This window comes from Engraulis encrasicolus, chromosome 21, assembly GCF_034702125.1.
Source record: "Engraulis encrasicolus isolate BLACKSEA-1 chromosome 21, IST_EnEncr_1.0, whole genome shotgun sequence".
Lineage (NCBI taxonomy): Eukaryota > Metazoa > Chordata > Actinopteri > Clupeiformes > Engraulidae > Engraulis > Engraulis encrasicolus.
In genome coordinates, this window is record NC_085877.1 from 3,732,813 (window position 1) to 3,748,579 (window position 15,767).

General features: G+C 43.4%; 2 protein-coding genes across 4 annotated transcripts in view; both read right to left on the reverse strand.

Annotated features, from left to right (window-relative positions):
• The window catches only part of LOC134437660 (chromodomain-helicase-DNA-binding protein 3-like), a 107,085-nt gene extending 97,349 nt beyond the window's left edge, over nt 1-9,736 (reverse strand). For all 3 annotated transcript variants that reach the window (XM_063187148.1, XM_063187149.1, XM_063187147.1), the window contains exons 1-6: nt 9,166-9,736; nt 6,274-6,419; nt 5,612-5,806; nt 4,248-4,375; nt 2,195-2,442; nt 877-1,082 (exon numbers count right to left, since the gene is read on the reverse strand). In XM_063187148.1, coding sequence (XP_063043218.1) covers nt 877-1,082; nt 2,195-2,442; nt 4,248-4,375; nt 5,612-5,806; nt 6,274-6,419; nt 9,166-9,331 — 1,089 coding nt within the window. In that variant the 5' untranslated portion in view covers nt 9,332-9,736. The remainder of the gene's footprint in view (nt 1-876; nt 1,083-2,194; nt 2,443-4,247; nt 4,376-5,611; nt 5,807-6,273; nt 6,420-9,165) is intronic.
• Nucleotides 9,737-10,885: 1,149 nt separating this feature from the next.
• Nucleotides 10,886-15,498, reverse strand: LOC134437694 (cytochrome b5 domain-containing protein 1). The gene is made up of 4 exons (XM_063187208.1): nt 15,174-15,498; nt 13,141-13,217; nt 12,549-12,767; nt 10,886-11,168 (listed from the first exon to the last, which is right to left on the reverse strand). The coding sequence occupies exons 1-4, from the start codon at nt 15,301-15,303 to the stop codon at nt 10,938-10,940; spliced, it is 657 nt and encodes a 218-aa protein (XP_063043278.1). The 5' UTR covers nt 15,304-15,498; the 3' UTR covers nt 10,886-10,937.
• Between the last annotated feature and the right edge of the window lie 269 nt (nt 15,499-15,767).

The window sequence follows — 15,767 nt, forward strand, 5'->3', positions numbered from 1 at the left end:
ACACATGTATAGTTATTAAACATATACACGTAATGCATGATGTGTTGTATAAATTCATTGATGCATTTGATTTACTTTTGATTTTCTTGCTGCTCTGGGGTGCGTTTCTCGAAAGCGTAGTTGTTAGCTAGTTAGCAACTTGGGTAGTTGCCAATGGGAAATTTAATTACACACAACAAAGTAGCTAACATAGCTAGCAACTACGATTTCCAGAAATGCACCCCTGGTTTGCTTTGATTGGGTTCACTAGAGTACTTTTCAGAAGCATACACAGGCATACACATCATATAACATATGTAACACAGAGAAGGAGCGTGTTCCATTCTCCACACTCTGCACTGTGTACTGTGATACAGTGCACTTTCCACCCTCGACTTAACGGCTAAATTTGAGGGTGAAGTGCAGGTCCAATTCACGTTCTGTCTGATACACTTCACGGAAATGACGGTTGTCGCGTGTCATCAGAGTTTACCAACCGCCAATATACAATTCATCACCGAAGACACTGTTCCTTATGTTGACAATTTTTAAAAGTTACCCCTTTCTCTTATTCACATGGCTATTGTCTTTGGAATCAAAGCTATGCTGTCATCACAGAGATTCGGCAGTTTGACCAATCTGACACTCAACCAGAGAGGAAACTATGTAACAAACATGGCGGCCGTTGAGTGCGAAAAGTGTACATAACTCCACACTTAAAAAAACGTCCGGTTTGGGGGCGTTATCCGGGTAGTTTACAGTATACTTCACCTTCGCGATTAGAAATGGAACCGCCCTGCGTACCCAAACACAGTGAGGGAAGGGCGGAAAGTACGAAGATTGGAACAGCCTCAAGGAGATGTAATGACTACATAATAGCTCCACAGGTCTACTCACTGAGCTGCTCTTCTTCCTCTTGGGCCCCAGGGCCCCCAGCTTGATGCGCAGGGGAGCCATCTTCTTGGCCTTGGCAGCGGCGGCAGCGGCAGCGGCAGCGGCAGCGGCAGCGGCGGCAGTGGCAGCAGCAGCGGCGGCGGCAGCCGCAGCCTTGGCCTTCTTGTCGGGGACACGAGGGCTCTTGCTCCGCTTCTTGTAGCCCGGGCCTGTTATGCAGGACACAGAGACAGAGACTTGAGACAGAGACAGAGACTCAGACAAGACTGTGCTGCTCCTGTAACCTGGGCCTGTTTGAAAGAAGGAAAATCAATCCGGAACGCAAGTAAGTGTGCAGATTAATATGCATAGCTCTTGTAGACAGAGAACTTTACAGCCTTTTGGTCGTCAGTGATCTGACTCAAAGCTTGCAGAAAAAAAAACCTAAATTACTGTACATCATAGCAACATTGCTATGATGTTACTGACAGTCTTAAATAACAGACTGAGACGTGGTCATTACCATTACCAGTAACAACAAGCTTATATCAGAGGCTCTGTATGAAAGGGTTAATGTGCATAGCTTTTGAAACTCAGCCCTATATGAAAGACAGAATCCGATAGCTAGGTATATGCACAGATTAAGGTGCACATCTCATAACTGCAAAGCCTGTATGGGAAACAGGCAACTGAATGCTGCAGCCTGACGTCATTTCATAAGAGTGATAATGATCTCTCTTGTTATTGCAGATCTTACGGAATCAGATGGGCAAGTAGATGCACTGGGTACAAAGAGAGGAATGTGCATGGTTCAAATGTTTAACAATATAACGTCTCCTTAAAATGGAGAAAAATACTGAATTTCGCAGAAAAGGTACATTCATGATTGATGCGAGGAGCTATTGACAATAGCTCAATGATATTATCATAACCTCCTTCCAAAGAGTTTAGTTGAACACAACTGGATGTCTTTTTGACAGACATTTAGCTCCTAGTCCTAGGATAATCATCAGTAGTCTGGTCAATATAACAAGGGCTAGATAGTGGTTACATTTCCTTGGATGAGGGATGAAACGTCAATCAATCTCCAGAAGTAGTCAGATTGCTAACAACTTATTTGAATACCACGACATGGAAGGATCTGAATCTTCAGAGATGTTCCTTCTGGTAATTGTCGTCTAAAGCTGTGTAGTCATTTTGAATGGAAAGCGATGAAGACGCTCACCATAATCCAGTGGTTTCCATACTGGGAGTCGGGACCACAAGGGGGGCACCAACGTACTGCAGGGGGGTCGCGGAGAGAAGGGATGCTTTCATATATACATGATGTGCTCTGACCCACCTTTGCCCTCTTTGGTTTTGGCCTTGCGCAGCGGCGGCGGCTGGGGAGGCGGGGGCTCGGGGGAGGGGACGCTGGCGGCGGCGGAGACCTGCTCGGCTACGGCTGCTGCCGCTGCTGCTGCAGCTGCTGCCACGGCGGCCGCCGAGCCCTTGAAGGGGTTGTTTTGGCTGAACTCCCGCCACTTGGCCCCCAGGATGGTCATCATCTTGGACATGGGGATCTTGGGGTTCTTCTTGGCTATCATCGGCCTAGAGTGGGGGAATGGGGAATGGAAATTAAAGTTTACCAAAAAAATGACTGGGAGAAAGTGTCATTCAGAGAGGGGAAAACTTCAGTCGAGATCTTACAACATCTATGATAAAGATTATGGGAAAAACGGTGCACAAATGTCTGAGAGAACTTGTCATTTGGGGGGGGGGATGCATCTCTGTTCTGTCAAGATCTTAGAACATCTATGAGTATGTTGGAATGATATTTTGGTTTCATTTAAACAAAACAGAGTCAACTTGAAACCTGCATTAGCGTGCCAAAAGACAGCTATCAGTGAGAGATAGTTAACTATGTAATTTATAAACTGGTATTTGCTTTGCAGTTGCAAATGCATAAAGTGCCCTGGGCGTTTGCTCTCTACTACTCCAGCTAATTAGCACACTTCATTAGACGAGATGGAAAATTTAATTGGCTGCAGTGTCCGAATGGTGCCGACCTTTCACTTGTAGCACAGACATGACCTTCAAATACCATTAAAAACATATAACAACTCTGCAGTGCCCTATGTGTCAGACTAACCTGAGGCTATAACAGGGAGACTGCAGCATCCCCCATTAACACCTCCAATGTTTAATGGACAACTTTGATTTTTCCACACATCTGCACATACATGAACACATGCCATGTATAACTAATGACAGTGTAATAAATTATACAGTAGATGATTCCATCAGGATCTACATAATTCAAGGTTTTTTTTGACAGTCTTTGACAAATTAGATTTTTTTTCCCAAACATCTGCACATACACAACACGTGTACATAACGAATTAATGACAGTGCAATGCATAATCCAGTAGGACTCCATCTACATCATTCAAAGATTTTTCAGACTCAAGTCTTTCATTTAGTCGACTCCACAGAGTAAAGCAATAGAATTTCCGGCCAGGGCAGCACTTCTAAAAGGCTAAGCTACAGCTCTATCCTCTGCTACTGGCAACAGCAGTGGTGCAACTGACTAATCTCTACATTCCCTCCAGGCCACTACCTGCTGAAGTTCATCACTGTCCTCAGCTCCTCACCACACTGCACCGCACCGCCCTCTGTGGTGCTGAGAATACATACGTGCTGGCACCTCCAAAAGAGTCAACATTTAAAAAAAAAAAAAAAAGACTGCAACGGTAGACACTAAACCTTGGTATGCTCAGACTCAAAAATGTTTCAAAAGCTATCTTCAGGAGGGCATATGGTTTACATAACAGTATCCAATTAAGTAGACAAAAACTCTCTGGCTTATTCTCTGCACTAAACTTTTATTGCACCATGTCCCAAAACCTTTTTGCCGTCACATGTCTTTCTTCTATTAGATGCTGAGCGCCCTCATAGGACAATGGAGAACTTCAAATGTGAGACCAGCTACAGGCCATACATGCTCAATCTAAAATCTCCATGTCATAGTCTCCAAGTCATACGTCATATGGTCTCAGCATCACCATAATAACAACATAGTAACACACACAGCAGCTGGCAGGGCACCTCTGAACACTTAATCCAGGAGCTACTCCATCCACTAATGCACTGGATGGAAGCACGGCATGCCCTTTGCTTTGTAAACAAAAACCAAGTTAAGTTTTCAAAGCGTTTGCAGTTCTCAAGGGTTCCAGAATCCCTCCTGTTCTACCATGCGTGCATATACAGTATCATCATCATATTGCATATATCATCAAAATCATTTGTCCCAAGAGCCATACAGCTGTTCAATCTGTCAATGAAGGACAAGGAGAAAAACAAATAAAGTTTAAGTCTAAGTCTAAGTTATATTAAGCTGATTGGCTCTCACCCACCTCATGAACTGGCTGAAGGCCTTGTAGTTGGTGAGGGTGCGGTAGTCCTCCTCAGTGAAGGTGTGATCCACATCTTCCAAGCCCCAGTCTTTGGCCAGCTCCGCAGAGGTCTTCTGCTCCACAGGTTTCTGTGGAGAGAGAGAGAGAGAGAGAGAGAGAGTGTTTTTATTACTATGTGTCCCCATGCATCGCTAGATTTTATAATGTGGCACAATTCATTTAATTGCGACTTGATAATGAAAAATGATAAACAAAGATAAGAGAGTCTAAGACAGAAAATCGGTCTAAAAATCCCAGCCATCATCAAGCTTTTATTTCCCTAAGCAGTGTTGTTCTCAAAATCATGACAATGCCACTATTAGGCCCACTGAGCTAACTCACTAAGCCATGCTTGGTCTGAGCCTTAAATTACATACGGAACCGCGTACGACCATGTGCATATAATAGCTTCATGTAGGGGACAGATGGCCAACATAGTTCCCATTAATATTTTCCACCAATGTTTGACTCTACCACAACCTCATTGTGGAAATTCGCAAGATCATCCCTCGCAATTCTGTCAATATTGCACCATACACACGTGTCTGCACACATTGTGTCTGATGCTCTACTGTGTGCAAACTTGATATGATATTCGCATGGCAACGCAGAAAAGTGCAGGCGCACATGTATCCTGCAAGAAGTATGTTCCTAGCCTAAGGCTACATCAATATGAGTCTATTTTTGACAACTTCAAAAGGAAACAATTTCTGTCCAAACAGACCAAATTTTACTTTTATGTGCTGACATTTCCGAGTTCCTTTGTTTTCAATCTATGTAGCATGTTGCAGGGAGAGAGAGACAAAAGGCAGTCATCTATGAGTTCTTTCACTGATTTACACCATGAAAACATTCTTCATGTTTTTCAACAAAGCACCAGAAGTGCATTTATAGTTATTTCCATAACTTTTACATGATGCAACTTGATTGATTAATTGAACATTCATTTACCTTTCTCTGGAATACAATTGAGGAGGGCAACCATCTTTTTTCAATGCAGCCGAGCTACAATAATGGCCAAAGCAGAAGCCATGCAGTCTCAGGATAGTCTAACCAATAGTAAAAAAAACATAAAACTACAAAAATGGCATGTAAGCCACCATGGATGCACTCTCTTACATTCCATACATACATGCCCACATCAACACAACACAAATGCATGCACAAACACAGCAGCATAATTCAATAACAAGGTAATAGCGCTGATTGGCGATTTTTGCAATGTCCTCGGGGCAGAGTTTTGTGATGATGCCTGCCAACCTGGGCAGCTGCCCCATTGCACCGCCCCTAGGACGGCCCGTGGTGATTATAGAAACTTCCCTTACCTTAACCGTTTCCTCCTGGCCACTGTCGCCATCCTCTTTCTTTTTCTTTTTAGTCTTTTTCTCCTTCTTCTCTTTGTGTTTCTTCTTTTTCTTCTTCTCTCCTCCAAGGTCACTGGCTGCACTGTCAGAGTTCTCACCAAAGTCCCTTGTGTCAGAGTCCCTCGCTCTTTCTCTCTCTGAGTCTACGTCGCTTTCCTACAAAGATCAGCAATGAAGTGAAAAATATATGTTACAACACTGCCAAATATACATTTACGAGGGGTCTGGGTACACTTTGGAGTGTTCACAGACGTACATGCAGATTATGCTGAGTCACTGGTCTGAGTTCACTTAAATGGCTGAAAGGAATCAGGTGTGAAAACACCCTAAATGTACTGTGTTGTACCATGATATTACCACGAGTAGACAGGGGAAGTTGTATGATTCACAATAGTTACGGGATTTCCAAGACACTTTCATGGAAATTATGAAAACTGAAAGGGGAGGAAAACTGTGGAAAACTGTGTCAAAGGTCAGTGATACCCCTTCGCACCAAATTCAAAAACAAAACCACAACATTGATTTAAACTATGGTTTCAACCAAAATTACTTACAAACAAGGACATACTGTTCGTTCACAAAACATTTCCAAGTGTTCTTAAAGCCACAACAGCAAAGCTTACAATTTTTTTGCGCTTGCGGACTTTGGCCGCTTTGCCGTCTTTCTCCTTGTCTTTCTTCTTGGTCGTCTTCTTCTTGTTCTTGGGGGCTCGCTTCTTCTTCCCCACGCTCTCTCTGTCTGACGTGTCCCCACCATCCTCACAGTCATCTGTAATAAGGCGAGAGCAGCAAAAAAAGAGAAAAAGAATCACAGCTTGGTTTTCAAGCCAAGAATCCTCAGGACCTCCATGACCTCATCATAACCATACCAACACCACCCACCCAACAGCATTTCCTGAACATTTTTGAAAACATAACAGTATAATAACAGTATAATAATAATAGCAACTCTTTTCTGTATGCTATTATTGATTAACTTATGCTGTATGATTACTATACATCTTTTTAGAATGATGTGAGAGCTTCCATTCCCTTGACTGGACCTCCACAGCACCCCCCATTTGTGCCCCCATCTCAGCTGTCTTGCTCTCAACGCCCCCCAAGGGTTCTCTTACGCCCCATGGGGGGGCTCTAGACCGCCCGTTGAGAAACAGTGTCCTAGAGGAATGACTGCAAAGGGATGAAGTGAAAGCAAATGGAGGGTGTCAGGGAATTGTGGTTTAAATCCCACTGACAATAATCCCTACAGCTCTACACTGTCCGGAGATAAATAACTTATGATTCTCTCAGTGGAAGAAACTTCTTCAACATCTTCACACTACAAAACGAAGTCTAGTCGTCGACAACTAAACTCTTTTGACTGACTGACAATAATCCCCTTTCAGCAGTGTGAATGATCCACTTAGTCGCTTCCCGGTTGCAATTAGGGGCAACAATGATAGCACCCCGTGCGGGGGCCCCCCACTGAGGAGTTGCCCCCCGGTGCGCGCAGCGTTTTGTCCAGTCAAGTGGCATTGTGGCCAGTGACATCTCTTGGCCTCCGCATGGGTTGTCACACCTGGCAACTTATTCCCGAAGATCAGAATGTCAAGTGTCGACTGTACTTAATAAAGACTGGCAGCCATCACATTGTCTCAATTAGTAACGAGATAGGCTACTGAGATAAGGCATGGGCACTAAGCAGCAGTTATAGTGCATAGGCCTACAACAAAACATTTAGGCCAAGCGAAGCAACACAAGTGTATAATAGTCTAACTGCATATCAAACATCTATAGGAAAACACATCTAAATGTAGGCTATATAATGGTGTATGGCCAATGTGTCCTATGAGAAAGCGCCACAGTCCATCTCAATGTTCTGACACAAATTTAAGTTTAATGTGGATTAAAAACGAAAGACATCAATGTAATAGAAATTCCTTTAGATTGTGCATTCATGCGAACTATTCCTATGGTGTTTTCCTCGATTTGTCAAGCTTGGTGGCTCGGTGACTGCGTGCTGACACGCGAAGCAGGCAGCCAACGGACCCGTTGTGTCTGAAGCGAGGAGGGGAAAAACTTAACCCGAAACAATCGCATGTGGCCGCCATTGTACTTGATAAATTAGTTCGATTTTATTGTCTGCCTTTGTTGGTAAGAGACGCAGTGCTCGCTGAGGCAAAGGCAAAAGCTAACCACATTTCCCTTCTCCCTGCTGCAGAGAGAGAGCAGCCAGAGGCGGCAGCAACACACACTCTGGCTTCGGTGATTGCGAGGCCGCAAGGCGCAGCTAAAGCAACGACACGATTCCCTCCCACCGTCTATTCCCACCTGGGACCGACCACCGCACCGACCGCTGGTGGAGGTCGCAGGGGGTTACCAGGGCATGGAGAGACGTGTGCTAATTGAATTGCGCACTTGTTATACCGGGTTTCTGCGCGCTCAGAAGCAGGCCAAGCTCGAATTCCTTGAAAACAGAAACACACACGAATCTGCAAAGCCAACGTCCCTGGCTCCCACAAAATGAAGCCAGTTCTTTACAATGGGGCAAATTAATAAAGTTAGGATTTAAAGTTATTCTAGTTTTTCACATACACACGAAAAACACTTTGACAACAGATATGGCAAGGGATATGTCAGTTTTATCCACATGTTAGTACATGATCATCATCACAAATACAATTAAGGTCTTTATATGTTGGTATATTTATTGCGAGAAAATAAATAATGTCTCTTTATTTTGGTTGTCTTCGTTTGCCTGTAATCAGGCGCCATGCGTAAAAACGGCTTAAAATTCGATCAGGTCTTTATTTATGTATGTGATTTCTGGAATAATGCAGTTGTTTAGCTATTATGCTCCCGATTCGGACATTTAAATCATATGTATGGCATATGAGTCCAGAAGTAAGCTAGTCTAAAAAAGAGACAGCATCTAGAAGTTTTAGCAAAGAACGAATGTCCTGCACCCAACCATCCTAGACAGAGTGCGACGGTGGGTAGGGACAAGTTTATTTACACTGTCACAACAGTTCTTCTGCCTCAATCAACCGGTAGTCCAGCCGTTATGCCTCGCAGTGACAATTCAACTCATTCAAACGAGGACTACTGAAGGGTGTGGGGTCCATGTTTTCTGCCTATCATAGGTGGAAGGCGCAATAACCTCCGACGCAACCATGGATATGTGTCGGTATCCCACATTATGACTGATTAATAGCCTAGCGTATAATTTACCAGCAACGAACACAGAAGAACGTGAACTTGGTGGATTGTGGAATAATGCAGGAAGGACCAGCGGGTGTCATGTCAAGTTTGGCTAAACTTGGTTTTCAACTCCAAATAAACCCAAAGCTAGCACGCGTAATTGAAAAGTGTGGCCACGAAAGTAACCCGCTGACATATTTGCAAGACTCTCAACTATGCAACAACGTGTTATAAGCTGTCGGGTAACACTTTCGGAGACTGTTTTGGCGTATGTGCGAATGTGTTTGTATTTTGTATGCGCGCTCCCGTGTCTTTCGCCAGTGTTCCTACTGTACCTGGCGCGGCTAGTGTTGCAGTTTCTCTAGGCGCCGCCGGCGAGTGTATGTCGCTTGCGTTCTCGTCTAGGTCTCCGTCGTCCTCTTCTTCTTCATCAAAATCTCCTCCCTCGGAATTAGCCAACATGCCCTCATCTTCCTCACAGGACCGTAGAGGAGAGGACATTATATTCCTGTCACCGACCCCGTCCTCGAAATCAAAAAGAGTGTTCCTCCCGAATAATGATATTTATTTAATATTCAAATCGACACACAAAAAAGTGGGGGGCGTTTTGGAATATTTTACACTACAAGGCAGAGAAACAAAGATGGCCGCCCTTATATTTATTTTTTAACAACCCCCCCAATAAGAAAAATCCCCTTACATAAAAAATGGCTGACTATATTATTTCAGAACGCCCCCCTCCTTCTCCTCCTTTCTCTCGCACTCTCTCTCTCTCTTTCTCTCCCGCACTCGCACTCCTCTCTCCCCTCCCTCTTCAAAATATTCACATTGTTACAAGACAGGGGGTGTATAGCTTAGTGTAAGTTGCATTGTAACATGTTTATTTTTTCTTCAATCTGTCACGAAGTGAGACTTGCCTGCTGACTGGCTCTCCATCGAGAGTGCACGCGGATGGCTCGCGCACTATGGCTGCACTGCAGCGCGCCACTCAAATCTAACAAATATGGCTACCTTAATATTCTTAAAGGCCCCCACCGTAGTATAAAATTATTTTAGAGCAAGGGGTTGTGTGATGGGAGGTTGAGAAGGGGGTTGGGGAAATCTGCCGCAGCCATGCCCATACTTACATCAGATTGTATTGCTTAAAAATTAACTGTTTGCGGTGAGGACGAAAGTAGCTTAAGGGCACGTTTTTTTAAGTAAAGGCTTTTGAGCTATTGAATATATTTATCTTAGTGCATTGAAGTTCACAAAAATGACCAATTTCTGAAATAAAAAAATACTTTAGTCTCACCTTGTGTTGTCAAAGTAGAAGAATGAGGTTTCATTGCCAGTGGTATAGGCTACGAGTCTGTGTTCAGGCAGATAAAGTGGTATCCTCTCGACATAAGCAGAAATAGGCTGCACTAAACAGTTTTAAAAAGTGAGGCATATCAACAAGCACTGAGGCACTGCAACATCCAAAGGTGTGAGTGAGAGAAAGTTTTGTGCCATTTTTGAAAGTTTTGTTTTAAAAGGTGTAAGCATCATTGCCTGCATGTCAAATTACATTATTTATCCAACACATCACAGGCCTACCCAATGTCCATTACATAGAGTAGGCTATGTATTATAAGCCATAGCCTAATACAAACAAATATGTTTTAAAGGAAATAGCATATCTTTCTGAAAAATTACAGATTTTGTCCGACTTCAAAGAAAAAAATATATAGTTGCAACACCATCGAGGCACACAAGAAAAAACCTGGCCCACAGCATGCAGACATACAAATTAGAGCCACACTAACGAGAGACGAGTGCTTGAAACAGCTACTGAATAACATAAGAAGAAAAATATCACCATGGCAACTAGTTGACTGTATTATTCAGAGGTTTTATTGCACACCATTATTTCCATTTATTTTATTATTTACTCTCGCAATGTCATCAGAGGCTGCAGTAGGAACACTGGAATATAGCATACGGCTCCTCTATATGGATGCGTGTGTGTGTGCCAGAATGAAAACAAAACAAGCTTCTCATCTTAAGTAATGACATGCTTGATTTTTTAAAAAAACTTTGGCTTCCTTGTAAATGCACATGGCATTTTCTTTACAGTCTTGCCAGATCAAAATTCAGTGAGATCGTCGTTGAAGTATAGGCATATGGATTCGGTGAAGAGGTCGCGGTCCATGCGACACTGGTAGAAGTCCTCATCCTCGTCGAAGATGCCGTTCTCCACCAGCGTCTTGGACATGTCCAGGGGCATGTGGTTGTGCTTCCAGGTGTAGCTGCCGGCATGGCTGTTGTAGCGCAGGTAGCGCTGGAGGATCTCGTCCAAAGTCTCCTCCGAACACACCTGTGCAGTAAAAAGAACAATCAATTCATATAATGAAATAATATTACAAAGGAATAAAATAATAAGCATGGCTGCCGCTGACTTTGGTCTCTCTCGCTCTCTCTCTCTCTCTCTCTCTCTCTCTCTCTCTCTCTCTCTCTCTCTCTAAAAAAACCTCAGTGAGTTCAAGATGGGAGAAAAAAAGGAAAGCAAAGGAATTTGTTTATAGAGATCCAATGAAAATGCTCGGCCCAAAACCATGTGAGGGGAAAAGAAAGAAGGGGAGAAGAGAGGAAAAATAGCAGTGAGCGGGAAAGAGAGTTAGAGAGAGGGTGAGATGGAAAGAGTTAGAAAGGGCGGAGGATTGGGGTAAAGAGGTGGGGGTGGCTGGGGTGAGGAATGGGGAGAGACACTGGAAAAAACGAGAGGAATGGGGTAAAAAGGAAATAAAGAGTGAACTTCTTACAGTACAGTAAGCTTCTGGCCCAAGAGGTATTCAGTGCTGCCAGATGGGGCACTTGGCTTGGTGAGATGGTCACCATACCCCTGCTTCCTCCCCACTTTCTCTGTCCTGGACCACTAGACTTACTGTACCACACACCGCCTGCCTCTTAGCACATGCACGCACACACACACACACACACACACACACACACTCTGTGAACTTCTAGTCAGAGCGAGTGGTGTAGGGTGGAGTGGTGTAGTGTGGCGTGGTGTGTAGCCCCAGGGGAATGAATCACTACCAAGAGAGACCCAGCTTGCTGACTTGGTTGGTGCACAGCAGCACACAGTTGTTGACCCTGAGGCTCGACATCCCTCCTCATTTCCCCCTGTCAAGCTGGACAGGGCTCAGGGGAGGGAACACGAGCAGCAAGCAGGGCAGGGAGCTCGGTAGTCTCCCAGGGGAAAACACAGCACGGCACAGCACAGCACACACCACCACACCACACCACACCACACCAGTATGGCTTCAGTCTGGTGGTGACTGTCTGAGAGGAGACAGAGGATGGAGAACTGTTGACCCAGGCTGCCCTCTTCAGGGCTTTGACATGTACTGCAAGGAGGATTTGATTAAAAAAACAAAAAAAACAAAAACAGCAACCCACACTACGCTTTGTCGCGTCACACATAAACAATGTCGCTGTCTGGCCAGCCATTCATCATGCGATGACTAATACACACACTTCCAGCAGTGTGATAAGGCTCATTGCCCTCAGGAATGATAGCACTGGGATGAGAACCTGAGAAGATGGGCCTTCTGTACAGGCACTAGAGGTTGTATGAGGCAGAGCCATGGGTTGACTGAGAGAGAGAGAGAGAGAGAGAGAGAGAGAGAGAGAGAGAGAGAGAGAGAGAGAGAGAGAGAATCTTTCTTCCCAGACTGTGCGACCCCTGGCTTACCTCCAGCTTCTGCTCCTCGGAGGTGAGTGTGTTGATGATGCGTATCCAGCGGGTCTTGGCAGACAGCATGCCCACCTCGTAGCGGCCGTCCCGCCACCAGGGCTTGCCGAAATCATTGGCCCAGTCTGTGCGCGGGCAGGGAGGGGGGATGTGCACAAAGCGCCCCCGGGGGGTGTAGTACTTGAGGCAGCCCGTGAGCGGGTCGATATGAGTCAACACCTGCAAATACAAAAAAAAGAGATATTCAATGTGGCCTACCTGTTTTTTGTAAAATCTTTATGGCCCTTTATTTTTGATCTTTACTATGGGTAGGACAGTGAAGATCATGACAGCAAGAGGGGGAGAGAGAGGCATGGTAGGGCAGGGAAAAGACCCTACAGACCAGTTGCAAACATAGCTCCCCATGGGCATGCAAGCTTATTCATGGTATGATGATGCACTTGTACAATGCGCCACTTCACCCCACAATGTGCATGGTTACAACAGCAAACGCTGCTCACAATTGAGACAAATAACTAAAAGCCTAAGATAATTTAATTTAAAATACAAGGAAGGCAGTATGAATGGTTTATTATACTGTATCATCACTCACATCTTTCTTCTTTGGGTCAAACCAGTGACTGATGTCCTTCCCCGCACTTTCAATAATGGGCTTCAGGAGGACATCACCTGATGTGTGCAATGAAACATTTTAGAATATACATCTTTTAAATTTTTCATCGTAACAATGTAACAAAGTCCTCGTTCAGTCAGTCATGAGTAATAAGATTTAAAAAAGAAGAAAAGTACACAAAACCTCACACACTCACACATATTCTGACCACACTGCATCAGATACAGTATAGGTATGTGTGTGTGTGGTCAAGATATTTGTGAGTCTGTGAGGTTTTGTGTACTTTTCTTCTTTTTTATCTTATTATTCATGAGCAAGGACTTTTCTCTTATTTTATTACGTTACAGCCTTATTCCAAATTGTATTAAATACATCTGTCCTCAAAATGTAACATAAATACCTCATTATGACCATGTAAAAAAAAGAGTTCTTGACAGTTTTTGAAAATGTATTAAAATTAAAAAACAAAGAAATCATATTTACAAAGGTATTCACAGCCTTTGCTTAATACTTTGTAGAACCACCTTTGGCAGCAACTAAGCTTAACTTACATTCATTTTTTCATTTCGAAATGAAAAGGGATTAAAAGGGAGGTCATCTGTGTGTGTTTCAACTTGTTTACCACCACACATGCTTAACACCATCCAAAGCAAATTAGTTTATCCTGGTCTCATCAGACCACACAACATGGTTCCAGGGATCCATCCTTAGTCTGTTCATCTCTCTTGAGACCAAGATTTAAAAAAAAATCTTTAGATGGCATCAAGCGTGTGGTGGTCAAGTGTGGTGGTAAACAAGTGAGCTTTACAAAAAAAGTGCATCATCTGGCTAGTCAATCATGGTTGTGAGAGCGACATGGTTTGGAGATGTATGAATGCCGTCAACATTGGAAATCTGAATTACACCTCTTGGCATGTGTGTGTGTGTGTGTTTGTGTCTGTGTGTCTCTGTGTGTGTGTGTGTGTTTGTTTTTATGTAGCTACTTGACACCTGAATTTCCCCCTGGGGATCAATACAGTTTCTCTACTCTACTCTACTACTCTACACCTAAAGGAGCATGCATGTCAACATGCACTGTGACTACAGAAGCAGATCATGATATTCTCCATAGGATTTCATTAAAAAACTCACACCCATCTATTTTAGCCAGGTGCAGACTCAAAATGTAAAATTTCAATGTAAAGAAAGGTTGAAACACACACCGGAAAAAATGAATGTAGTTGCTACCAAAGGTGGTTCTACAAAGTATTAACTTAAGCAAAGGCTGTGAATATATGTAAATATGATTTCTTTTGTTTTTTAATTGTAATACATTTTCAAAAACTCTAAAAGAACTCTTTTTTTCACATGGTCATAATGGGGTATTTATGTTACATTTTGAGGACAGAGATTAATTTAATACAATTTGGAATAAGGCTGTAACATAATAAAATGCGGGAAAAAGTGAAGCGCTGTGAATAGGCTATAGGCCTAGCCTACTTTCCTTATGCATTGTACACTGTGGTTAAGCTTACTGAGGTACTGACACCCAGCCCCACCCCTATGTTTTTCATACATACTTCACCTGCTCAAGCTTGGCTTATGCTGGCATGTCTATGTATTCGCTTTAATATGGTTCAGAAATATCATAACACAAAAGCAAAGTGATTTTGGATGCATTTAACCTGCCCAACATATAATTGAACTATTACGTCTGTGCAATAGATTTCTGATAAGTAGCCTATATGCAAATGCTGGGAAATAGATAAATAAATAAATAAAAAGTGGGCTTTATTATGACCTTGTTTCAGAGTGATGCATAGGCCTACAGGGTGTGAAGTGAGAGAGTGAGAATGGGCAGACATGAGAGTGAGTCTCACTCCCAAAGACATAAGAACACGGGATCATGCAGTGAGAACAGTGGACCGTATGCAAGTAGCCTAGCCTACATATCAGATGGGCCTAGAACTACTGTCGTTTGAATTAACCCAAGGGGGGAAATAAGGATGTTCTCTTGAGATCAGCTTACTTACCTTTATACTCATTCACCAGCGGTGTCAAATCATACACTCTACCAAGGTAAGATACCCATAAATCATCCAATGTGGTATGCAGAGACACCTCAGTCGGTGTGAAATATTTAGGTCGTCGCATTTGGTACATTTTTGTACAACATATGGAGATACTGTCCGACGAAAGGCTGGTTTTAATGACCTTGATCTTTACTTTAAGCGCATTGGATTGGCGCAACGGTAGACTATTTACAAAAGGCTACATAAATGGCTACTCTAGCCAAGCCATGCTACATTGTATCAGGCTTGTTCCGCGTACACAAACATTGCCTCGCGTTGTCGTGGTAACCAAGGTAACTACAGCGCAGCACGAGCGCCAAATAGACTCACTGCATTCAGACTCACTGCAATAAATAGACTCACTGCACAAGTGCATGCTGCATAACACCAAAGATATTCTTAGTTCTAACACATCATGCGCAACCACATTTGCATGGATAAAACTAACCAACTAGATGCTCAGAAATAAGTTTAACTTCATGTACAGATTATATACTCACCACCACGTCAAATGGTGGACAAGTGCAACATGTTTGAAGTTATTATAGGCCTATT

Bases quoted from the DNA above. Each gene is read 5' to 3' on its own strand.
- LOC134437694 (XM_063187208.1), bottom strand. From the start codon at position 15,303: ATGTACCAAATGCGACGACCTAAATATTTCACACCGACTGAGGTGTCT. The intron at 13,218-15,173 runs GTAAGTAAGCTG...TGCACACATCAG, and splicing joins GCTGGTGAATGAGTATAAAG to GTGATGTCCTCCTGAAGCCC. The intron at 11,169-12,548 runs GTAAGCCAGGGG...TTTACTGCACAG, and splicing joins CCGAGGAGCAGAAGCTGGAG to GTGTGTTCGGAGGAGACTTT.